The sequence below is a fragment of the Astatotilapia calliptera genome, chromosome 6, assembly GCF_964374335.1.
Source record: "Astatotilapia calliptera chromosome 6, fAstCal68.1, whole genome shotgun sequence".
Lineage (NCBI taxonomy): Eukaryota > Metazoa > Chordata > Actinopteri > Cichliformes > Cichlidae > Astatotilapia > Astatotilapia calliptera.
The window spans coordinates 1,530,894-1,556,996 of NC_137427.1; the positions used below are offsets into that span (position 1 = coordinate 1,530,894).

Sequence of the window (26,103 nt, forward strand, 5' to 3'; positions counted from 1 at the left end):
CTGATCCAAAATGCTGCAGCAAGAGTACTGACAGGGACTAGAAAGAGAGAGCAGATTTCTCCTGTTTTGGCTTCCTGTTAAATCCAGAATTCAAAATCCTGCTCCTCACATACAAGGTCTTAAATAATCAGGCCCCATCTTATCTTAATGACCTTGTAGTACCATATCACCCTATTAGAGCACTTCGCTCTCGCTCTGCAGGCCTACTTGTTGTTCCTAGAGTATTTAAAGTAGAATGGGAGGCAGAGCCTTCAGCCTTTCTCACTCACTAGGTGTTAATAGACCTCTCTGCATTAATCACACTTTTTATTGCTTGCTCATAGAGGGTCATTGATTGTTGGGTTTTTCTCTGTATGTGTTATTGTAGGGTCGACCTTACAATATAAAGCACCTTGAGGCGACTGTTTGTGTGATTTGGCGCTGTGTAAATAAAATTGTGAGATTTCATCAGAGATGTAAAAATTGCAGCTGATGTTACTGTGTCAAAGTTACCGAGGCTGGAACACAGAAACATTAAATAGATTTTTTCCTCACCTAATTTATTTATTTTTTCCAGCATAAAAACCTTTTAAAAATATGCTTTAGTTCAGATTTTAATCCAGAAATTCAGTAATGAACATATAAAGATCACCTGTGCAAAAATTTCTGTTTCTAAAGTGAAAAAGTAAAAAAATTATAGCACTTTTAATAAATGTTTAGGTGTTTCCAGCCCGGCCCAATTTTGGCACACATTGGACACCATATGTAAGTAGTAGGCGAGGGCTGGTTCTTTTAGGTTCAGCTGCTAACAAGATGGTGTATCGGTCAGAATACAGGAAGGAGGACAAGAGGCTGTCACAGTCAGCTAGTTTATTGTCACCTCAATGCTCAGTGTTGCCAGCAGTTTGTAGTAACATATGTTGCCATTAGACTAAATATATGTCACACCAGCAGTGGTTCAACTAATATAAACTCAAACAATATCTAATATGATAAACCTACACATGCATGCATGCATATACATGTCCATGACATAATATATAATAACTCAAATTATGCAAATATTACATAACTTGGTTCAAACACACAGAGAACACCACATGAAAATGCGCTGCTACAACTCAGTAGAAAGTAATTCAAGCTGCAGCAAATCTCGAGATTGCAAATAAACATATTTAAGGTAAGTTAGTTTTCAAGTTGCTATACATCAATACAACCATTACATCCCAAATTGTAATAATATGTATGCATTAAGTCCGTAGTAACTACATAAATTGGAAAAAGGTGCAATAAACTAAATAAAAAAAAGAATTGAAAATCGTTTGTGAGTGAAAGAGACAGACATGTACAGACTGAACTGTTCAACAGTCAGTGTTTCTCTAACAGGACGACCCTCTTTACACTCAGCACAGACACACTGAGGCACCACTTTCTAACCAAAACCCAGGATAAAGAGTATCAGTGAATGTGGTGTTGAAGGTGTGGAGGTGGATCAGAGTGTCAGAGACTCTGTAGAAGGACAGAGTGCCAGCAGGACAGTCCACATACACTGCTACTCTGTTAGAGACGGAGGAGGAGGAGGAGGAGGAGGAGATGGATGCTCGATTGTTATTGTGACAGACAGCATCAGGACCATCTTTAATGCAGTTCAGACTCCAGGACTGATCGTTGTATCCAAAAACACAGTTGTACGTCTCTCCTTTCCTTCGGATTCTTCTGTAACTCACTGATATATCAACCAGTCCTCCCCATTCAACCTCCCAGTAACAGCGACCAGTCAGACCATTTGTGCACAGCAGCTGGGGACGAACATCAAATCTGTCTGGATGATCAGGATACGACTGAACCTCCTCCACACGTGTCACCTTCCTGTTGTTGTCGGACAGTTGGAGGTTTGTGTTCACTGTGTTTGTGTCGACTGTGAGTTGACAGGAATCTGATGGAGAGAACAAAAACAATCCAGCTGCAGTTATTGATCCATCATCTGTTCATTGATTGAACAGATGATGGATCAGAGATGTGAATGTGTGCTGCTTTGTTTTCATGAATCCCATTAAAAACACACTTACACTTCCTCAGACCTGGTGTCAACCATTGTTCTCCAGCAGGCTCAACCCTGAAAGGAGGAGGGGGGTCAGAGCAGCACAGTCAGCATGCACACATGGACATTACATGGCTCTCATACACAGACTGATAGTGTTAGGATGGAAAATGATTAAATAAAGCTGCTTTTGCTTGATGGTTTATACACATTCCTATTGTGCTCATACAAATGTGGCACTCCATGTAATAAGGGCCAAACGCATTAATTCAGCAATATTCTTAAATTGAATTATTAAGACTGACATGTAGAGCTTGCAAACATGCTTACACATCAATTGTGGAGTTAGAATAGAATAGAATAGAATAGCCTTTATTGTCATTGTACAGAGTACAACGAAATTGGAGTGCCACTCCCTTGGTGCAAATTTCAATAATAAATATAAATGTAAAATATAAAAAGTACAAAAAAAACAATCGTAAGTACTCAAACAATAGTATGTACAATATATACAGGATAGCAGCATTAATATGATGACAGTATGAATAGCAGCATAATATAATGACAGTGACGGTATGGAATAGGTTCAATTGTTTTTGTGCTTATTTACTACGGTGATAGCTCTGGGAAAGAAGCTATCCCTGAATCTGTTTGTCCTGGTTTTATGTGACCTGTACCGTCGGCCTGACGGTAATAGTTCAAACAGTTGGTTGCTGGGGTGAGAGTGGTCCTTGATGATATTGCCAGCTCTGCTGAGGTACCGAGAGTTTGCAGTGACCTCCAGGCTGGGCAGAGAGCAGCCAGTGATCTTCTGGGCTGTGTTGATGACCCTCTGCAGTACTTTCCTGTCTGCAGCTGAGCACCCTGCATACCATGATGTTATGCCGTACGTTAGGATGCTCTCTATGGTGGCTCTGTAAAATGTCACCAGCAGCCTCTCCTCCAGGTTGTTCCTCCTGAGCACTCTCAGAAAGTGGAGACGCTGCTGGGCCTTTTTAACCACCGCTGTAGTATTTGCAGTCCAGGAGAGGTCATCAGATATCTGCACGCCCAGAAACCTCATGGAGTGTACCCTCTCCACACAGCTCCCGTGAATGTAAAGTGGGGCCGGGTCTGCTCTGCCCTTCCTGAAGTCCAAGATAAGTTCTTTAGTTTTCGTGGTGTTCAGTTGGAGGTCGTTAACTGAACACCACTCAGTCAGTCTGTTGACCTCATCTCTGTAGTCCGACTCATCCCCCCTTGAGATGAGTCCAACCACTGTGGTGTCATCCGCGAACTTTATGATGGTGTTTGAGAGATGGGTAGGGGAGCAGTCGGATGTGTAGAGCGTAAACAGGAGGGGACTCAAAACACATCCTTGTGGAGACCCGGTGCTGAGTGTGATGGTGCTGGACCGGTGGGGGCCGAGTCTGACAGACTGTGGTCTATTTGTCAGGAAGTCCTTGATCCAGAGGCAGATGGGGGTGGAAAGTCCCAGGTGAGACAGTTTCTGGACCAGGATCTCCGGGATGATATGATTGAATGCTGAGCTGAAGTCCAGGAAGAGCATTCTCACATAGCTTCCTCGGTGCTCCAGGTGACTCAGCGCAGTGTGGAGCGCTATGGTGATAGCGTCCTCGGTGGAACGATTTGTCCTGTAGGCAAATTGGTGGGGGTCCAGAGTGGGAGGCAGACCGGCCCTGATGTGCTGACAGACCAGTCTCTCAAAGCACTTCATCACTACAGGCGTAAGTGCAACAGGCCTGTAGTCATTTGGGCTGGCCACAGCTGTCTTCTTGGCGATGGGGATGATGGTGGAGGTTTTGAGGCAGGGCGGGACGGTGTTTGATGACAAGGAAAGGTTGAAGATTTTAGTGAAGACTCCGGTCAGTTCGTCAGCACATGCTCTGAGAACCTTTCCATGTATTCCATCAGGACCTGCCGCCTTCCTGGGATTCACTGACCTTAGAACACACCTCACTTGGTGCTCCCTAAGTGTTAGTGTGCCAGTGCTGGGGGCGGGTGGAGGTGGTGTGGCAGCTGAGGGCTTGGTCGTCTCAAAGCGGGCGAAGAAACGGTTTAGATCCTCAGCCAGTGAGGCATCAGTCCTAGATGTTGCCTGGTTATTGCTTCTGTAGTTGGTAATGTGATTGATCCCCTGCCACATTTTTCTGGGGTCGTTGTCAGCAAAGTGATCTTCAATCCTCCTCCTATAGAGTCAGGGGGATATTTTTTCTGGGCTGAGAGAGTCCGAACACAATGTCCCAGATTTAGATAATCAGTAGAAAATAAGAGGCTAAGAATTGCTGGATAATATTAGTGCAACAAGGTTAGGCTACGGAGGTGTTTTTCCTTTTTTCCAGGAAAGAAGCAGATGGTAGGACAAGGTCAGACATGGACGGAGTGGAGAAGACCCGCAGGGGAGACGGTAGGAGCACCACATCGCGGTATAAAACTGTATTGCATGCTTACAGGGCCATCCTATTTGTGAAGCAGACCGCGTGTTCACATTGAGGTCCAGCACGCAATAACTTGTAACTTCAACTGCTGAAGCCAATAAAATCTTTCCAAAGATAGTCGTTCTCCTTCCTTAAGAAAGAAAAATGAACACAACAAAGTGGCGACCCTGACGGAGTTTTTCAACTGGTTTCAAAATAAAGGTAAGCAGAGCCTGTTGTTTATATCAAAATCTGGATACCAAAGTAGAGGACGTACGCCCTGACGGCACCGTGAATTTTACTTTATGGCCAAATTCTTCCAGATCTTTGATATAAAGGCTGATTTGTTTTGGTATTGCCCAGTGCCTGGTCAGTGTCTTGCTCAATGGTCAGGTTGGGACTGCCAGTAAGAGTTATAAGACAAAAGGTACATCAGTCCAAAAATTGGAATAGACGGTCCATATTAGACAAAATTCTCAGCACATATAAATCAACAGGGATACAGAAAGGAGTTCCAGATGAATAAAAATTCATTCAAAGCCTTCTGTTGATCGCTTTCATTTCTTTTACCTTTTTATTTACCTTTAACCTTTTGTATTGTTTATATTGTCTGTTTTGTTACTTAGTGTTCTTCTTGATGCATTTCTCAATCATCCAGGTAAGTAAATCTCCAAAAGTTGCTTCTGTTCATCTGGACATAGCGTTTTGTGGGAGAAACGTTTCATCATCATCCAGGTGACGTCTTCAGTCTCAGCTGACTGCAGGTTTCAATCTTATAAACAGTAAATTTGCATAATGACTGAAACCAGCCCACTGAAGGAACAATGGGCTGGGAGGTCAGTATCATAATTATGCAAATTCTCATCCCCATTGATCAACAACCACTGATCAAGGGCCATTGATTAAATGGGCCTTGTCCATGAGTACCATTCACAGAGAGTTTGGATACTTAGCGTTCTGTTTATTTTTACCTTCATGTTCAGCTCTTTGTGACGGCCTGTCTACAAAAAGCGCTTAATAAGTACACGTTACTTACTTATAAATTGGCAAACCCAACAGTTAACGGGTTTGAGTCTATAGTACTTTGCATAACACCCAATAAGGATTTTAGCTGTATTAATTATGTTCATTACAATGTGCAGAAATGGGCTAACCTGACCAGGAATGCAATAGCTGGACTATCAGAAAAGTTGATGTCAACGTCAGTTATGACAGTCCAGATCAGGATAGCTTTAGTTATGCTTTTGGCAAAAAATTGGACACATTGGGTGCGTCCAATGCTTGGGCTGGCTTGTTGTATGTATATTTCAAATTATACAGCTCTGGACGGGTCAGTTACCAGGGCACCGGAAGGATTATGGAAACTGTCACATGAGATGAAAGAATTTTCTGGGATTGATGTTGTCAGATCTCATGTTTGAGGACTCTTATAAACAGATTGATAACAATGGCAGTAAAGGACGAACACGTGCCACCAAACTATCAGATGCCATTGCTGGTTGGGGTCGGGTGAGGAGGACTCAGGACTGAGTTGAGAGATAAGTTGGAGCCCCAGATGTTGAGAAGTAGAAGGGCTAAATATGTATTGCTCATTTGGTGCTTAGGCTTTTATTATCAAAAGAAACACTGAATCCTTTTAGAAGATAAAATGTCTGTTTGTTTGATGCGTCTGTCTGTAAGACCCAGTAACTACGTGAAGAAGGCCGACAGCTGATTTAGCACTGACTCGACCAGAAGACTGCTCTCCAGTTAAGGCTGAAAGGCTGAGTATCACACTGGATGGGAAGCTGTGGGATAGCAGGCTGAACGAAACACATGTTCCTTTGATTCACACGTAGAATATATGTGAAAGGGAGAGAATCAGAGAACTCTATCATTCCCTGAGGAAATTAAAATTCATCCTCCTCTATCAGACATTCTCTCCATACCTGAGAGTGTCCAGTCTCCAGTCTGGATCCTTAAGTCCAGCCGACAGCAGCTTCATTCCCGAGTCTCCTGGATGATTGTAACTCAGGTCCAGCTCTCTCAGATGGGAGGGGTTGCAGCTCAGAGCTGAGGCCAGAGACGTACAGCCTTCCTCTGTGATCAGACAGCCTGACAGACTGCAGACAGAACAACGTGTGAACACTTTTTTGTTGTTGCTGTGTTGTTGTTTTTTTCTTTTTTTTGAGCTTGAATGCCACGCACCCATTCCACGCATTCAGTTAATGTTAGCTTTATTTATAGCAGCAGCAATTGAGAACACATAATGAGATATAATTAGTTGGATTTTTTTGCCCATTGTTAATCAGCGGTGCCAGCTTTGTCTTTCACAGTGATAAGGCCATGAGGGTTCTGCACAGTATCTTTGCTGTTCCTAGGACTGCAATCTTCTGGACGCAGATCTCAGACGTCATTCCTGGGATCTGCTGGAGCCACTCGCCCAGTTTGGAGGTCACTGCCCTCGCTGCTCCAGTTACCAAGAGAACCACTGTTTCCTTCACCCTCGACATCTTTTTGAGCTCATCTCACAGCCCGTCGTATTTTTCAGGTTTCTCATATTACTATCACTCAGCTACATCTATCACTATGGCTGTCTTCATCTGCTTTTTCTATCGCCTCCTTTAGCCAACTGATGATCTCACCAGTGGGGAAGGGCATAGGTATTGATTGTCCAGATCTTGTTCTTCCCATTCGGCTGACTGCTCAGAACTTGTGGTTGCAGCTTTCCTGGAAGCCACATTTGCCTGTGGGATTCCCAGGTACTTGTAACTATTCTCAATGTCTCAAGGTCTTTTTTGCATTTCCTGCAGTTTTTCCTTAATCTATCATTCATAGCAATGAAAGGGAATTCGTATATCACAAGCACAAAATAGCCCTAAATTCTCTAAATGGACGGTGAATGAATTCACTTTTTAAACATGCAAAAATATGAAATATGAAAAAAGTCTACAGTACCCAGAGTCTAACACTATGCAAAAGGTTAAACAAAAATAATTTGACAATTATATGATGGGTAGCTGTTTAAATATTAATACAATTTAATGTTTTATGGCTGATTCCTGACCTGAGAAATTCCAGTTTACAATGTGGATTTTTCAGTCCTGCAGAGAAAAGCCTCACTCCTGAATCCCACAGGTCATTGTTACTCAGGTCCAGCTCTCGGAGACTAGAGGACTGGAAGTTGAGAGCAGACAGAACTTCACAGCTTCTCCCTGAAAGGTTGCAGCCACTCAATCTGAAAAGCAAGATTTGTGATAAGATTAAATTACTGTAAATGCTGAACCTAGACAGCCCAATTCATGGTTAAGAAAATACTCTAAAATTTGAGTTAAAACAAATCTAATAAAACATTTTAAATTTTCTTTGTGAAAACACAAATCAACCTCTGTCTAAATATACCTGTTGGCATAAACAGAAGGCACTATTGGTCACTTTCTTGGCCCAAACAAATCTCTTCTAAGGGACACTTAAGTGTTGCACCTCCACCAGATGCTTTTGGTCAGTAAGCTTCTGGTATGATCACACTTGTTGGAAAGTTCATAGCAGAAATGAAAAAGGAGATAACAGACTACACTGAAGGCGAGTTATAAACTGAGCTATGATTAGCTAACTAAAGTATGTGTAATTGATATAAAGAACAAAACTCCTGTCCTTGAAGACAACATTGTGAGTGAAAAACACGAGGCTAGCAAATCTCGGAGACGAGGCTGAAGGATCAGATCTAGAATGCATGCAGAAAGTATTCACAGCAGTTCAGTTTTCTCCAAGTTGTCATGTTAGAGCCTCATTCCAAAATGAATCACACCAGTCATGCCTTGCTGGCTTAAAAGGCTGTGCTGTTAGTCATTAGATTGTTGTTATTGGTATGTGTTGGGCTGTTAAAGAAAGCAGCATGCTGAAAAGCATGAAACGGTGGTTGGGTCTGCCGTGTGATGTTTACAGTGGCGCCAAAACCCAGGAGGGTGCGTGGCAGACCCAAGACCGGGCCAGCCAGGGAAGGAGCTGGCCCAAAAAGTGGCCGAGCTAGTGGCCACGCAGTGAGAGCAGGCGGCGGTGTCTCGCCACCCGTGGGAAGAACTACAAAACTGATCCGAGTGCCGGATGCAGCGAATCATGAGTCTAGCAGCTCAGATTAGTTCCTGGCCGTCACCCCCGCCACCCCCACCTATGACCCTCAACTGCACAGCGCCTGTTCTGGCCTCCAGGGTGAAACCAGCCAGGATGCAGCCTGTCAGCGCACCCATCACTACTCCTTGGGTGGGAGCGGCTGTTGGCCGGCAGGGGCCTGCACCCGTCATGGCCCCAGAGGAGGGCCGCAGAGCGACTGGTGTGTCTTCACGGACCGGCCAGAGGCACTGCGAGGGGCCTCTCCAGCCAGAGGTGGAGGTCGAGGAGGCGCTGCGAGGGGCATCTAAAGCAGGTGGTGGAGGTCGAAGCGTGCAAGGGTCGTGCTACTCCTGAGGTCACCATGCTGGCCGGTCTAGTGGTGTCCTGAGGTCAGCACGCCAAGTGGTCCTGCATGCCGGCCACCTGCCAAGCCACGTGGGAGCCTCTGCTTACATCTGCAATTGCCACATGGGTGGCCCCCGTCACCAGCGCCACGGATACGTGGGTAGCCACTTAAACTCACACTTCCCTATCGCTGAGCCGCTGTAGGGGAGATGGACCCATCTGTACGGCATATGCAATCCCGGCTCACGCTGCAAGCTGTGGAGCTGCAGCTGACTGTGTGTGTACAGCAACCGGGAAAAAGTGTTAAATACAGCAGGATGCAAACTGTGAAACTGTGGTTGGTTCTGCCGTGTGCTGTTTACAACCCATAGTGACAAAGTAAAAAAAAAAAGTCTGCTTGAAAATTTTTCAGAAACTTATTTAAAATGAAACAACCAAAAAATAAATAAATAAAACGTATAAGCAAGTATAAGCAAGTATTCACAACCATGCCACTCAAAATTAAGCTCAGGTGTATCCCGTTTCCACTGATCATTTGTTAGATATTTCTACAAGTTGAATAGAGTCCACCAGTTGACTGGCTGTGATTTTTAAAGGCACAGGCTTGTTTATATACGGTCCCATTTTTGAGAGAGCATTTCAGAGCAAATAGAGAGGTGACCAAAGATCTGATGTGAACTCTTTGGCCAGAATGCCAAATGTCGTGTCTAAAGGAAACCAGCTAAAGGTCATCACCTGGCCAATACCATCTCTACAGGTGAACAAGTGGTGGCATCAGGATGCTGTGGGGAAGGTTTATGGCAGCAGGAACCAGGAGACTAGTCAGGGAAAGATGAATGCAGCAATTTACAGACATGTCTTTGATAATCGAGAGGCTCGAGAGGACCTTTGACAGCTGAATTATTTTGAATATTTCACAGATTCAAAAAGGAATGACCACATATTTACTTACAGAGCTCTGTTGGAGGCTTTGACCACTGGTAGCAGTCTCAGAAGAGCCTCCTCTGAAGCAGAGTATTTATTCAGGTCAAACACATCCAGATCTTTTTCTGATGACAGTAAGATGAAGACCAGAGCTGACCACTGAGCAGGAGACAGTTTATCTGTGGAGAGACTTCCTGAACTCAAGGACTGCTGGATCTCCTCCACTAGAGAACGATCATTTAATTCATTCAGACAGTGGAACAGATTGATGCTTTTCTCTGTAGACAGATTCTCACTGAGTGTCTTCTTGATGTACTGGATCATTTCCTGATTGGTCTGTGAGCTACTTCCTGTCTGTGTCAGCAGGCCTCGTAGGAGGGTCTGGTTGGTCTGCAGTGAAAGACCCAGGAGGAAGCGGAGGAACAAGTCCAGGTGTCCATTTGGACTCTGTAAGGCCTTGTTCACAGCAGTTTGGTAGAAGTTTTTCTCTGTAGATTCTCTTGTGTCAGAGTTCTTGGAGGTTGTTTGTTGTTCTTCCAGCAGATTGAGTCCAGAGTTGATGAAGGTCAGATGGACATGAAGAGCAGCCAGAAACTCCTGAACACTCAGATGGATGAAGCAGAACACCTTGTCCTGGTACAGTCCTCTCTCCTCTTTAAAGATCTGTGTGAACACTCCTGAGTACACTGAGGCTGCTCTGATATCGATGCCACACTCTGTCAGGTCTGATTCATAGAAGATCAGGTTTCCTTTCTGCAGCTGATCAAAAGCCAGTTTTCCCAGAGACTCCATCATCTTCCTGCTCTCTGGACTCCAGTGTGGATCTGTCTCAGCTCCTCCATCATACTTGACCTTCTTCACTTTGGCCTGAACCACCAGGAAGTGGATGTACATCTCAGTCAGGGTGTTGGGCAGCTGTCCTCCCTGTCTGGTTTCCAGCACATCCTCCAGAACTGTAGCAGTGATCCAGCAGAAGACTGGGATGTGGCACATGATGTGGAGGCTTCGTGAAGTCTTGATGTGGGAGATGATCCTGCTGGACTGCTTCTTATCTCCAATTCTCTTCCTGAAGTACTCCTCCTTCTGTGGGTCAGTGAACCCTCTGACTTCTGTCACCATGTCAACAAACCCAGGAGGGATCTGATTGGCTGCTGCAGGTCGAGTGGTTATCCAGAGGCGAGCAGAGGGAAGCAGTTTCCCCCTGATGAGGTTTATCAGCAGCACATCCACTGAGGTGGACTCTGTAACATCAGTTAGGATTGTAGTTTTGTGGAAGTCCAGAGGAAGTCGACACTCATCCAGACCATCAAAGATGAACACAACCTGGACGTCTTCAAAGCTGCAGATTCCTGCTTCTTTGGTTTCAGTAAAGAAGTGATGAACAAGTCCCACCAAGCTGAACTTTTCCTCTTTCAGCACATTCAGCTCTCTGAAAGTGAATGGAAACATGAACTGGAAGTCCTGGTTGGCTTTGCCTTCAGCCCAGTCCAGGGTGAACTTCTGTGTTAGGACAGTTTTCCCAATGCCAGCCACTCCCTTTGTCAGCACAGTTCTGATTGGCTCATCTCTTCCAGGTGGGAGTTTAAAGATGTCTTCTTGTCTGATGGTTGTTTCTGGTCTGTCTGGTTTCCTGGATGCTGTTTCCATCTGTCTGACCTCATGTTCATCATTGACCTCTGCAGTCCCTCCCTCTGTGATGTAGAGCTCTGTGTAGATCTGATTCAGAAGGGTCGGGTTTCCTGCTTTAGCGATGCCCTCAAACACACACTGGAACTTCTTCTTCAGTGCAGACTTGAAATGATGTTCATAACCTTCAGTGGGAATTTCTAAAAAACAAATTAATTAAATCTCAGTCAAGAATTTATTAAGTACACATGCATGTTGTCCATCTGCAAGATATTAGTTAATTTAGCATTCATTAACCAGCTCTAATCTTTATCTGTTTCTTACTGCGCAGCAGACGGTCAGCCAGCTCCTCCTCATTCAGTCTCCTCAAGAAGTCCACTGTGATCTTCACAAATGCCTCTCTGCTTCTGCTCTTCTCATCATCCTCCCTCTGACTCTCTAAGCATTCTGGGTAATCTGGACTCAGAAGCTTCTGGATCTTCTTCAGCTCGTTCTTCACAAACGTGATGATGTTGTCCTCCAGCAACTGGAACAGAATACTTTATGAATGAGCCAATCAGACTGAAATCATGGAGCCAAACATCAGATCCATGTTGGGCACACTGACACCCCGCTGGTCTACAAAGAGCAGCATGGAGATGACTGTGAACAGAATAGATGTAAAAGTAGTTGTTGTACATGTACAGACCATAAATATGGAGTCCAGCTGTGTTTGATGGGCAGTCTGACCACGTTGAACCTCTGAGCTCTCCTGGTCCACTCTGTGGAGGAATTATCATCAATTCAGCCAGTGATATTTTGACAAAGACATTTATTTAGATGACTGCTCTTAGTCGTATATGGCTATGATTTCAGCTGATCGTACTAAAAATCAACAGCTCAGCTTAGTTTCTTATTACTTTAATTTTCCCAACTAAAAGCCAACATCAGCTGCTAACAAATTCTCTTTGGATGACAGTTGTAAAGAAAACATAATGAAATAGTTAAATAACAATCAATCGTCTAAGATATGATTAATTCCTCTCTCAGCTCAACGACCATCCGGTCGTTAAGTCTGACGTCACTAGCCGTGTCTGGGTCTAAACTCCGCTGCAGGTCCATATATCAAACGATCACTGTGGCATTACTGAGAGTTGAAAAACTGTCTAAAGTCTTTCATCTTTAATAAAATGATCAGCGTTCTGCTCTACCAGGTGTAACAATTGAGTTTAACATCCAGGCATCCATGAAAACGGAATTTATGACATTTAATGAAGTTAGAAGTTAGCAGGGAGTTAGCTCGCTAGCTTCTATCTAAATACAATATAGCATGTCCTGACTGAGAGATTTTGGAAACAAATTAAAACATACAGCTCTGTAATCACTTCCAACATAAATGAAGAAAGAAAACTAAACAGCAGTGACGTTTTTAGGGTTACTGAAGTTTGGCTAGCTGGTATGTAATGATGTGCTATGTGACCGCTAGCGACACAGCTATGTTAGCATAATATAAACAAGCTAACTTTTTTTCCACTCGATAAAAGTTAACGTGAGTGTTCTCGGTGGTCAGGAACAAATGTAATCGCATGGCAGGAGGCTGTAAAAGGACCAAACTTCAGCCAGGAGAACAACTGAGATAATCCATCCACAATACGAGGTTAGTCATTCATATACTGCTGCATGGGCTGGGCTGTAGTTACATCCTAAGGTTTTAAAAACTGAGCTTAAATAAATGATTAGCGGTAATAAAAGCCGAGGGAGGTCAACAGTGATCACTGACTGTTTTAGGAGCTTTTTGAGATCAAATAGAAGAAAATACAAAACATTAAACATGTTAACAACACAAAAGCCATATTAAACGCAGACTACTTTAGACCCGGAAGTAGGATTCATCACATCATCACTTAACGACCGGATACTTGAAGTAGATAATTATGCCTCTCAAACTTCACCATTTTTTGGATCATCGTGTTGGACACGAATACAGAGCTGCTAACTGTCTCTGACTCATCTGTGTCCTGGTAAACAACCACATTCATATCCAAGAGGTTGAAATCTCACAGTTTTGTCATAAACGAACCACAGAGAGGTTCCTGTACTAACGTTAACAATATGGTTTGGATCAGACGATGGGATGAATCGTTCAAACCCTGAGTCAGGATGCTCAGGTGTCATTTGGTAGCAGAACGTTTGTGCTATACAGAACCAGTATGTGCAATGGTTTGGGCCTCCTGCTTTATTTCGTTTTAAAATGGGTCAGTCAGTTACAGTGTTGGAAGGTTTCTTGTAATTAAAACAATAAACTTTGTTTTTAAATGAATGAGATGCTCTATAGTTTTTAGTTTCTCAATGTTTTGTCGATATATCCGTGAGATCTTCAACTAACACCTCCAGCAGACCTTCAAGAGAGGTTCGTTCTGAGTTCCTGAAGACTCTGGACATTCTAGCGCTTTGTTGGTTGACTCATCTCTACAATGTTGCGTGGTTATCAGGGGCAGTGTCTCTAGATTGACAGACTGTGGTGGTTCCCATCTTTAAGAAGGAGGACCAGTAAGTTGCACTCTTTCCCAGTGGGTGATGGACTCTGTCAGGGCTGCCCTTTGTCACCGGTTCTGTTCAGAATTGCCACGAGGCTTTCACTTGGGTGGTCTCAGAATATCCTCTCTGGTTTTCACAGATGATGTGGTTCTGTTGGCTTCATCGAGTGATGGCCTTCAGCCCACACTGGAATGATTTGCAGCTGAATGTCAGACCTACTAACCCTAACCTGGCAGAGCTCTACTCTTGAAAACGAAACAAAAACACAGAAAAATCTTAATATTCATAAGATGAAAAACACTGCATAGGTGGCACCAACCTGCTTACTTAGTGTTTTTAACAGAAAACAAATGGAAATATACAGAGTGCACCAGATCTACCCAGTCCTCTTACTCCCACCACAAACCTTACACAAACAGATAAACGAGGAGGTATAACAACATTCAGCAACACCAAGCAGTTAAATCAGCTCTCAAAGAGTTGATGTTACTAGCTGCTCACCTCTCTGCAGCAGACACCCGCTGGACTTTAAAATTAATGAGCTGACGTCTAGACCGGTCACTCTTGAAGGACACACAGCTGGGTCCAGCTTCAAGTCCAGCTGGACTCCCATGGGTCCTGTTAGGGAGGAAACATTTTTTTTAATTTGCAGCTACAGAAGCTGATGAAGATTAGGATACCTTCATCGTCCTAAAGACAAACTGGATTGCAGGCTGAGCATGAGCAGAAGGAAACTCCAAACTAGTGTTGGCAGTGGGCATGCTGGTTTTGGTCAGTTTAGCCACGAGGCTAAAGTCAAACTACCCACTGCTAGCATTTGTTTCTATAACAGTTCAGGATCCAGATGTCTGATGTCTAAATTTCCACAACTTCTTAAAATAAATAGTTAAAAACAGCCAATTCTGTCAAAATGTGGCTTCAAACCAGATAAAAATGACAGTTACAGCTGAGCCTGTGTGTCCTTTGAGACATTTTAGATCATTTTAAAAACCACGAAGCAAAAAGATCATCATCACTTACATCAGACAACAAACTGACAACACAGAGTTCATGTTACTAACAGCTCACCTCTCTGCAGCAGACACAGGCAGGTCTTCTATGGGAGGGCTTTTAGACTTGTCACGCTCTCTGGGTGGAGGTCCAGGTGGGTTCCTGTGAATAATGATGGAGCAGAGATGTGAGTGCTGAGCTGTGACATGGAGTCATGGACAGTTAGAGATGGTCATCTCACCTCTGAGCTTTGGTCTGGCTCTCTATGGCTCTTTTAGAGGGAGGGGCTCCCTCCTCTCTGTCCTCACACTGATCCATGCTGCTCAATCCAAATCAGCTCACACACACTTTCTACCTTCACCTGCAGAGGAAACACAATCATTCATGTGCACATCAGCTGAGAGCTGCAGAGGTCGTGTCTGATGTGTTGATCTGCTCCATCTGAGTGCAGATAATACGAGGTATCTGCTGTAGTTGTAGGACTGACCATCACATATCAATAAGGGATCAATAATAACAGCAACAAGCAGCGTTATTCTTAGAGACTGTACAGACTTCTACAACCACAGTTTATCAACATTATGTTATTAATTAATGTACTTATGACAGTATCATGTTAATGAGAGGAAAAATAACGTTCACATTACAGAAATAAACTGAATGTTGTTCTTGTGCAGAGCGTTCACTGCACTGTTTCCTGTTTCCTTTCATTTGATAAAAACTGTAAATGTTCAGAGACAGACGATCAAACTGAGTCGGAGTTGCACTGGCATGTATGGAAAGAATAAAGTACACAATCGTTTACAGCAGCACGATACGGTCTCTCAATCACACCACCACACAGTACTGACCCACACATACAGTTCTTACACACACACTGGACATTCTGGACATTGTTTTCACTTCATCACTTAAATCACTTTAAGCATATTTGCACTGCACAAGACATAATGTGGATTGCACAACACTGGACATTATATTCTTCATTTCCAGTTAATATTTGTACAGCTGCTGTTATTGTGTATATATTTATTTATATTTCTTCATACATTCTTATATAGTTCTATATTGTGTATTTTGTTGTACAGTTATTTTATTTTCAACTTTAATTTATATATTTTATCTTATTCTTCCCAGTTAAATTTACCCTTCATTCTAATTTGTGTTGTACAGTTATTTCCTTTTTAACCTTAATTTATATTTTATTCCTTCCTAGTAAAATTTACCCTTTTTAATTTTTCATATTTATTTCCCTTTTTAATTTTTCATATTTATTTCCCTTTTTAATTTTTCATATTTATTTCCCATCTTATTCATAGCCTTTTCCTTTTTTGTTTTCTTTAGGTCACGAGCAGTTGTCCAAGCATTTCACTGCATATCGTACTGTGTATGACTGTGTACGTGACAAATAAAATTTGAATTTGAATTTTGAATTTTTGTTTGCAGCTGCACATCTATCACATCAAGAAAGTTCTGACAGCAAAAACTGACCAAAGGCTGAAAACACTGTGATCTGTGAGGAGCGACAACCTTTAGACAACAGGAACCCATCAGCAACTCAGAAGCACGTACAAAACACAACAGCAGTGCTCCAGGATGCTAGGGGGCAGTGTTGAGCTTTTGTTACCTCGTGGCTACACAAGCCAGCAAGTACCAACAACCAGATTTGGTGTGTGGTAGTAACAGGTAAATTAACTTTTTTTTTAAACTTATTTGAATATATATGGGTGCTTGTGTATAAATACAAAAACAATACACATGTGCTTTCATGCTTTCAATTGTGTAATTTAAGTGATCTAGTAGCTCTGCTTTGGAAGTTCAGTTCATGCTAGAAATGTGTTTTGCAGTTTGAACGTGTTTTGTCTCTAGGGGCCACCGCATATATTTATATATAAACATATATAAATACAACCGACTTCTTTTTTTTTTTTACATTATAATTCCTTTTGTGCATAATTTTATATTATTGTTAATAATAAATTAATTAAAGCAACAAAACAACCTGAAGAGCCGGCTCTCTAAAAAGAGTCGGAAATCCCATCATCTGCAACTGAAAATAATTGTGGATGATTACTATACCTTTCTAATGTGACGTTGTTGTCCCTGGCTCTCTCTCTCTCTCCCTCCCGCTCTGTTCCTGTGGTACTGACTGTAACTACCGCCCCTCCCCCCTCTGCCCAGCGCAAAGCACAACACCGGCTCCCGTCGTTCACGTCAAAGATCCGGCTCTGACACATTTCGTTCGCAACCGACACATCACTACTGCGTACAGTGGGGCAAAAAAGTATTTAGTCAGCCACCGATTGTGCAAGTTCCCCCACTTAAAATGATGACAGAGGTCAGTAATTTGCACCAGAGGTACACTTCAACTGTGAGAGACAGAATGTGAAAAAAAAATCCATGAATCCACATGGTAGGATTTGTAAAGAATTTATTCGTAAATCAGGGTGGAAAATAAGTATTTGGTCACCTCAAACATGGAAAATCTCTGGCTCTCACAGACCTGTAACGTCTTCTGTAAGACGCTTTTCTGTCCCCCACTCGTTACCTGTATGAATGGCACCTGTTTGAACTCATCATCTGTATAAAAGACACCTGTCCACAGCCTCAAACAGTCAGACTCCAAACTCCGCCATGGCCAAGACCAAAGAGCTTTCGAAGGACACCAGGAAAAGTATTGTAGACCTGCACCAGACTGGGAAGAGTGAATCTACAATAGGCAAGCAGCTTGGTGTGAAAAAAATCAACTGTGGGAGCAATCATCAGAAAATGGAAGACATACAAGACCACTGATAATCTCCCTCGATCTGGGGCTCCACGCAAGATCTCATCCCGTGGGGTCAAAATGATCATGAGAACGGTGAGCAAAGATCCCAGAACCACACGGGGGGACCTGGTGAATGACCTGCAGAGAGCTGGGACCAAAGTAACAAAGGTCACCATCAGTAACACACTACAACGGCAGGGAATCAAATCCCGCAGTGCCAGACGTGTTCCGCTGCTGAAGCCAGTGCATGTCCAGGCCCGTCTGAAGTTTGCCAGAGAGCACATGGATGATACAGCAGAGGATTGGGAGAATGTCATGTGGTCAGATGAAACCAAAGTAGAACTTTTTGGTATAAACTCAACTCGTCGTGTTTGGAGGAAGAAGAATACTGAGTTGCATCCCAAGAACACCATACCTACTGTGAAGCATGGGGGTGGAAACATCATGCTATGGGGCTGTTTTTCTGCCAAGGGGACAGGACGACTGATCAGTGTTAAGGACAGAATGAATGGGGCCATGTATCGTGAGATTTTGAGCCAAAACCTCCTTCCATCAGTGAGAACTTTGAAGATGAAACGAGGCTGGGTCTTCCAACATGACAATGATCCAAAACACACCGCCCGGGCAACAAAGGAGTGGCTCCGTAAGAAGCATTTGAAAGTCCTGGAGTGGCCTAGCCAGTCTCCAGACCTCAACCCCATAGAAAATCTGTGGCGGGAGTTGAAAGTCCGTGTTGCTCGGCGACAGCCCCAAAACATCACTGCTCTCGAGAAGATCTGCATGGAGGAATGGGCCAAAATACCAGCTACTGTGTGTGCAAACCTGGTAAAGACCTATAGTAAACGTTTGACCTCTGTTATTGCCAACAAAGGTTATGTTACAAAGTATTGAGTTGTATTTTTGTTATTGACCAAATACTTATTTTCCACCCTGATTTACGAATAAATTCTTTACAAATCCTACCATGTGGATTCATGGATTTTTTTTTCACATTCTGTCTCTCACAGTTGAAGTGTACCTCTGGTGCAAATTACTGACCTCTGTCATCATTTTAAGTGGGGGAACTTGCACAATCGGTGGCTGACTTATTCTTATTCATAGCCTTTTCCTTTTTTGTTTTCTTTAGGTCACGAGCAGTTGTCCAAGCATTTCACTACATATCGTACTGTGTATGACTGTGTACGTGACAAATAAAATTTGAATTTGATTTGAATTTGACTAAATACTTTTTTGCCCCACTGTATATATGAAAGTGAATCGCATCATTGGCTGGACTACGGGATAAGGTGGCATCGTTCTAATCCCATACAGGAGCAGTCAGTCACTGACTAACACTGCAAAACATGATTGTTAAAGTATTCATTTTAATTTCAATTCAGGTTAGATTTTTTCTTTTTTGTGCGCAACGCAGATTTTCTGTGCGCAACGCAGAGACCGTGCCAGCAGTGCGCAATTCCGCACGCGCGCAGCTTAGAGGGAACAATGCCCATCGGCAAGAAATTTACATCAGTCCTTAAAACAGGATTCAAACCTTCCACTTGCAGAGCTGCTAAAACCTGAACCACAAACTTCACCCTGTACTGAAAAAGTCTTCACTGTCACGGCTGCCGAAGCAAGCCGTGTGGAGTTGGAAGAAGGACCCAAGATGCAGGCAGTGGATGAGATACCGGTGGTTTTATTTACAGAGGTGTAGTGGCAAACAAACAGTGGGGCATAACAAATAACTAAAGACACCTAAACTGGGAGGACTAAAAATAACAGACCTGGGAGCATATGACAACGGGATGAGAAGCAGAGAGACGCAGACGAGGAACAGGACACTGTGGAACACAGGGTAACGCAGACTGACACGAAGTAACACAGACGAAGCGGCAACAGGCAGGAGAACACACAGGGCTTAAATACACACACCAGTAATCAGGGGATGAGAGACAGGAGGGCAACACAGCTGGGAGAAATCAGAGCTGACGGGACAGGGGAAATGTAAACTGAACACACTCACATCAGACATGAACCTTCAGAATAAAACAGGAAACTAACAGACACAGAGAACCAGACAGGACACTGAACTTGACAGGCAGACTCATGAGCAGACACAATAACACCATGGACAGACAGAGGGAACACAGAGAAGTGGGAGCAGGCAGGCAAAGAACAGAAACCTAACAAATGGCAAAATCACAACAGAATACACACTCGGAATGAACAAAAGCATAAAGAAACACAAAACACTGAGTCCTCAGACTCAGGACCATGACAGTACCCCCCCCTCAAGGGCTGGCTCCAGACAGCCCAGCAGAAACACAAAAACAGACAAAAACCAAAACAGAAAACGACCCGACCAGGGCGGGCGGAGGGGGCCCAGGACGGAGGGACAGAGTCCAAAAAGGCCCAGATGGCCAAGTTCAGGGGGCCGACAGCGCAGGAGGCCAAAACAGTACAGTTCCGGGGGCCGACCGTGCGGACGGCAACGGCGGCGCGGGGGCAGTTCCGGGGGCCGACCGTGCGGACGGCAACGGCGGCGCGGGGGCAGGTCCGGGGGCCGACCGTGCGGACGGCAACAGCGGCGCGGGGGCAGTTCCGGGGGCCGACCGTGCGGACGGCAACGGCGGCGCGGGGGCAGTTCCGGGGGCCGACCGTGCGGACGGCAACGGCGGCGCGGGGGCAGGTCCGGGGGCCGACCGTGCGGACGGCAACGGCGGCGCGGGGGCAGGTCCAAGGGCCGACCGTGCGGACGGCAACGGCGGCGCGGGGGCAGGTCCGGGGGCCGACCGTGCGGACGGCAACGGCGGCGCGGAAGCAGGTCTGGGGGCCGGCCACGCGGAGGGCAGTGGCGGCATGTAGGAGGTCGTCCACTCAGAAGGCGGAGGGTGGCAACAGAAGTCCGGAGGGCGGCCACGGTGGTGATGATGCCCAACAAGCGGCCTGGCAGATGACCGACGATGTGGAGGTGGTAGTAGGGGACCCGAAGGCTGCGTGGCCCCTGCAGCACCAGGCGAAGCGGAGGTTGGACCAGACGAGGCAGAGGCTGAAGCCGAAGCTGGGCCAGGCGACGCTGAAGCGAATGCGGAGGCTGAACCAGGCGAAGCTGATGCAGAGGCTGGGCCAAACGAAGGTGGGGAAGCTGAAGAGGAGGCCACTGCAGACGAGAATGAAGACACGGAGGCTGGACCAGGCGAGGCTGATGAGGATGAAGACGCGGAGGCTGGACCAGGCGAGGCTGATGAGGATGAAGACGCGGAGGCTGGACCAGGCGAGGCTGGACCGGGCGAGGCTGGACCGGGCGAGGCTGGACCGGGCGAGGCTGGACCGGGCGAAGCAGCTGATGAGGATGCTGAAGCTGGGCCGGGCGAGGATGATGCTGAAGCTGGGCCAGGCGAAGCAGCTGATGAGGATGCTGAAGCTGGGCCAGGGGAGGATGATGCTGAAGCTGGGCCAGGCGAAGCAGCTGATGAGGATGCTGAAGCTGGGCCAGGCGAAGCAGCTGATGAGGATGCTGAAGCTGGGCCAGGCGAGGATGATGCTGAAGCTGGGCCAGGCGAAGCAGCTGGGGAGGATGATGCTGAAGCTGGGCCAGGCGAAGCAGCTGGCGAGGATGATGCTGAAGCTGGGCCAGGCGAAGCAGCTGGCGAGGATGATGCTGAAGCTGGGCCAGGCGAAGCAGCTGATGAGGATGCTGAAGCTGGACCAGGCGAGGATGATGCTGAAGCTGGACCAGGCGAGGATGCAGCAGACGAAGGCGCTGCAGCAGGCGGCAGCATGGATGAAACTGCTGCTGCAAGCGTGGATGAGGCTGCTGGTGGAGCAGCTGGTGGCTGGACGGGCTCCTCGGGCCCTCCAGCTGACGAGACAGGAAGCTGGGCGGGCTCCTCGGACCCTCCAGCTGACGAGGCAGGAAGCTGGGCGGGCTCCTCGGACCCTCCAGCTGACGAGGCAGGAAGCTGGGCGGGCTCCTCGGGCCCTCCAGCGAGAACAGTCTCAGGAACAGTGGGCACAGGGGCCCCTGGAACGCACAGGACAAAACCAGCAGGCGCGGGGACCTCTGGCAGGAACAGATCAGGACCAGCAGGCACACGGGCCTCTGGCAGGCACAGGACAGGACCAGCAGGCACACGGGCCTCTGGCAGGCACAGGACAGGACCAGCAGGCACACGGGCCTCTGGCAGGCACAGGACAGGACCAGCAGGCACACGGGCCTCTGGCAAACACATAGCGGCCTGCAGCTGCGCAGAGCATTGACCCTGCTCAGGCAGCGACAGCCGGGTGCAGTCCTCAGCTGGCTTCTTAAACTCCAGGGGTCCAGAGTCTGATGGGGGCTGAAACCCAGCCTCTGGGGAGGCCCTGGAGTGCATCTCAGTCTCAGAACCGGCCAGCCTTTGAGGACTGTTGACATTATTATTAGATTTGTCTCTCTGCTTGGAATGGATGGGCGAGGAACAGTGTCTTTCGGGTAGAATTGACTTGTATTGTTTTACAGGTGGAGCAACTGACACAGGATGCAGGGCTGGTGGCTGCTGAACAGGAGGCTGAACTGAAGGTGACGGACATAATGGTTGTGATGACAACGGTGGTGAAGTTGGAGACTGAGCTTCAGGCCGGGCGGCTAACTGAGCTTCAGGCTGGGCGGCTAACTGAGCTTCAGGCTGGGCGGCTAACTGAGCTTCAGGTCGGGCGGCTAACTGAGCTTCAGGTTGCAGTTCAAATGAATAAACAGTCCTGGTATTATCAGAGCTGGTGTTAATTGTCTCTGGGATATATGCCACAGTTTTAGCAGACCCTGGGTTAGCTGACACGGGTTTAACAGGTTCAGAAGAAACAGAAGAACAGCCCTTTGCTTTCACTGAAGTCTTAAAAATGCCAACCTGGGAGAGATCGGTTACCACGAAGGTAGGTAGGCTTAGCGAATTAGCTCCCACTGACACACCCCGAACAACCCCAGAAGAAAAACTCTCAAAGTTCAAATTGGAGCTGTTATCCTTTTTACTCACCACAGTCGGCCGCTCTGATATCCTGGGGTCCGACTGTGGCGAGGGGCGTCGACGGCGCGAGTGCTGTTTCCCATTTGAAGGCTGGACCGACGGGCCGGGCAGGACGCTCTCCGTCGGGTCAGGGAGTGAAGCATGAGTTGCAGGGTGGGTGGTAGCAAGGGGGAGAAGATGAAGCTCGTTCAGAACAAAATTCTGTGTGAGCGGGTGAAGTGAGCTGAGCAACCAGGGGAGACCAGAAAGTAAGCGCTGTAGCCGAACAGCTATGCCTTGTCGGAATTCTCTCCCCTCATGCTCCAGCCATAAGTTAATTAATTTGTCTACTGAGTAAATAATGTCCTCCCGGAGCTCCTTGGGCGGATTGAATGCTGCTGGGTCCATAGTGGACGGTTCGTACTGTCACGGCTGCCGAAGCGAGCCGTGTGGAGTTGGAAGAAGGACCCAAGATGCAGGCAGTGGATGAGATACCGGTGGTTTTATTTACAGAGGTGTAGTGGCAAACAAACAGTGGGGCATAACAAATAACTAAAGACACCTAAACTGGGAGGACTAAAAATAACAGACCTGGGAGCATATGACAACGGGATGAGAAGCAGAGAGACGCAGACGAGGAACAGGACACTGTGGAACACAGGGTAACGCAGACTGACACGAAGTAACACAGACGAAGCGGCAACAGGCAGGAGAACACACAGGGCTTAAATACACACACCAGTAATCAGGGGATGAGAGACAGGAGGGCAACACAGCTGGGAGAAATCAGAGCTGACGGGACAGGGGAAATGTAAACTGAACACACTCACATCAGACATGAACCTTCAGAATAAAACAGGAAACTAACAGACACAGAGAACCAGACAGGACACTGAACTTGACAGGCAGACTCATGAGCAGACACAATAACACCATGGACAGACAGAGGGAACACAGAGAAGTGGGAGCAGGCAGGCAAAGAACAGAAACCTAACAAATGGCAAAATCACAACAGAATACACACTCGGAATGAACAAAAGCATAAAGAAACACAAAACACTGAGTCCTCAGACTCAGGACCATGACATTCACTGCAGATCATCACTGAAAACATTCAAACTGACTCATCATGGAGTCGTTTTTCCTTCGAACTACAAACAGGACATTAAATGTGTGTTTTAAGACAAAGTCACGCCCACACTGAAAGAAGGATGTGTGTTTAGCACACGTCCTTAACCAACAGCCTGTTGGTCCAGCTGTGAGTCCGTTACCGTGAACTATGGAGCGGCAGATGTGTGCTGGAACTAAGCTGCACACAGCTGATGTTAGCCAGGAAACATTAAAGACTGCTAAGGTTACCTTCACACGGAGCTTCACACGGAGACGATCAGTCAGCAGAAACGGGTAGTTCAGGAAAGAGAAAGTAAAGTTTGAGCAGGAAGGAAACACCCACAGGGTTGTGTAATGTTACCGTTAGAAACTGTCAGTGCTGCATTCAGGTGCACGTGGGAAACTCCCAAATCTCTGGCAGGTTGTCCAAAGGTGATTTATGTCTCCTGGTTTTCTGGAGGTCAAAACACAAACTGCATGATGTCACTGTGACCACCACAGTGACAGGAAGTGTTTTTATCACAGAAACACTGAAATGATGCTAACGGCTGTCGTTAGGCTCACTGACAGCAGTGCTGATGTGTTCATGTCAAACACTGGCTCAGGTCAGACTCCTTCATCCTTCTCCAGCGTGAAGCCGCCCTCAGACACACAGGAGCTCTGACCTTTGACCTCCTGCTACCTTTTTATAAAATTTTTTTTGTATATTTGAAGCTTCTGATGTGCACGAACATCAGTCCAGCTCCTTTAACTTTGAAGCATCGTGTTGAGTTATTAAAAGCTCTTTGAATTCTGCTTTTATATTTTATGAGCTCCCTGCTCTGTTTGAGCCTCCAGCTAAAATAAAACATCTGAGCTGAGATTAATGTGACGAACACACATTTATGATAACAGTCCCTGTACACTGACACATCAGTGATGTTTGTTTCTGGGTTTGAGGTCAAAGGTCAACGTCATACCTGCATCATGTTATTGTGTTGAACGTGTCACTGCAGAGGTGTCAGTGTGTGTGGAGTTCGTCTTTGCTCCCTGATGTAGGAACGCCTTCGACTTGTTTGAACTGTTTAATCTGAGTTTGTTACTTTTCAGCTGCAGTAACATGTTGATGCTGTGCATCAGCTCAGCTCCACAAATGACCTTTAGACTGAGGTCACTTCCTGTCACTGTCCTGACAGAGTCTTCAAAGGCTGATGACATCACAGCGACGAAGGCCGCCCTGATCCGTCTCTCCAGCAGACAAACATGATGTGTTTTGGGTTTCAGTCACTAAGTGCCACAGTTTCATCATCGCTTTTTAAAGAGGGAACTTCATCTGACACATTTTCACAGCTTTGAAGTGGAAATGACGCTTTGAAGGAAACGCAGAATGGATTTGCCTCCACAAAAGAAACAGCGGCAGACTGAGGATCTTGTTAGAGGAAGAAGATTGGTGAAAAAAGGAGATCTGATGTTAGAAATGAAAGCAAAAGCAGGAGGTGTGTGGACTGTGTGTGTGTTACTGAAATGTTTGAAGTCTGTTTATAAATCCAGTCATGTTTAGTTCAATATATCGATGTGCTGATCTTTACCATGTTGTTCTGTAGTTATCATGACAAATTAGAACAATGGACCAATTAGCCTGTGACAAAGGTGTTGCTGAGCGAAGACGTTCGCATCAATGAGTGCAAACTTGTTCTTGGTAAACAGAATAATCTCAACGAGTCAGGGTTGCACATCTAACATCAATGCTTAAACTTAAAGCTACAGTTGAGATGATAAACAGAGATGTTAACATTACTTACATTGTTATAACAGAAGATTTGCATAACATGGATTTATGAGTTCCAGCTGCAGAAAACCGACTGAACCTGCAAATAACAGCAGCGTGCACGAGCACTTCCTCCTGAGTGTTTGTATGTGAGCAGCGCCCAACAGAAACTGACGCTTTGTGACTGAGCTTCAGGTTTTATTGTTTACTCAACAAGAATTTATGTGTTTTTCTGTTTAATCAATAATCTATAAAAGCTTAAAGGTAGAAAGAAGGGAAACTTACGGTGCCTTCAAAATCTGCAGAGGAAGAATTGTCTCCACGCTCGTGTTGTGTGGCTTCAAATGCTCTCTGGCTGTGTTTTGTTCTCTCCGCCCATTTCATCGAGGAAACACCAGGAAGATAAAATACCACACATGCACAGGCATGTCGCGTAAAAGCAGCACATAGTGATGAAAAGTTAAGCATGATCAGAAATGCTTATGAATAAGCTTAATAAGGTAGAAATAAGCTTTCAGATGCAGACTGGTTTGACAACCTTGGTTTTCTGTAGATGTGACTGCTCAGATAAATGAACTGAATATCAAAGTGCA

General features: G+C 45.6%; 1 protein-coding gene across 3 annotated transcripts; it reads right to left on the reverse strand.

Moving 5' to 3' along the window:
• Positions 1–834: 834 nt before the first annotated feature.
• Positions 835–26,103, reverse strand: LOC113023540 (NLR family CARD domain-containing protein 3-like). Of its 3 annotated transcripts, none has more exons than XM_080302271.1 (11): positions 25,796–26,103; positions 15,170–15,289; positions 15,007–15,090; positions 14,440–14,556; positions 12,110–12,182; positions 11,746–11,947; positions 9,824–11,621; positions 7,484–7,654; positions 6,366–6,539; positions 2,049–2,095; positions 835–1,915 (listed from the first exon to the last, which is right to left on the reverse strand). In XM_080302271.1, exons 2-11 carry the CDS (start codon positions 15,244–15,246, stop codon positions 1,383–1,385), a joined length of 3,276 nt encoding a protein of 1,091 aa, XP_080158397.1. In that variant the 5' UTR covers positions 15,247–15,289; positions 25,796–26,103; the 3' UTR covers positions 835–1,382. The 3 variants fall into 3 exon arrangements, with proteins under 3 accessions (XP_080158397.1, XP_080158398.1, XP_026025405.2); XM_080302272.1 differs by lacking the exon at positions 25,796–26,103 and adding an exon at positions 24,125–24,145; XM_026169620.2 differs by lacking the exon at positions 25,796–26,103 and adding an exon at positions 24,013–24,138.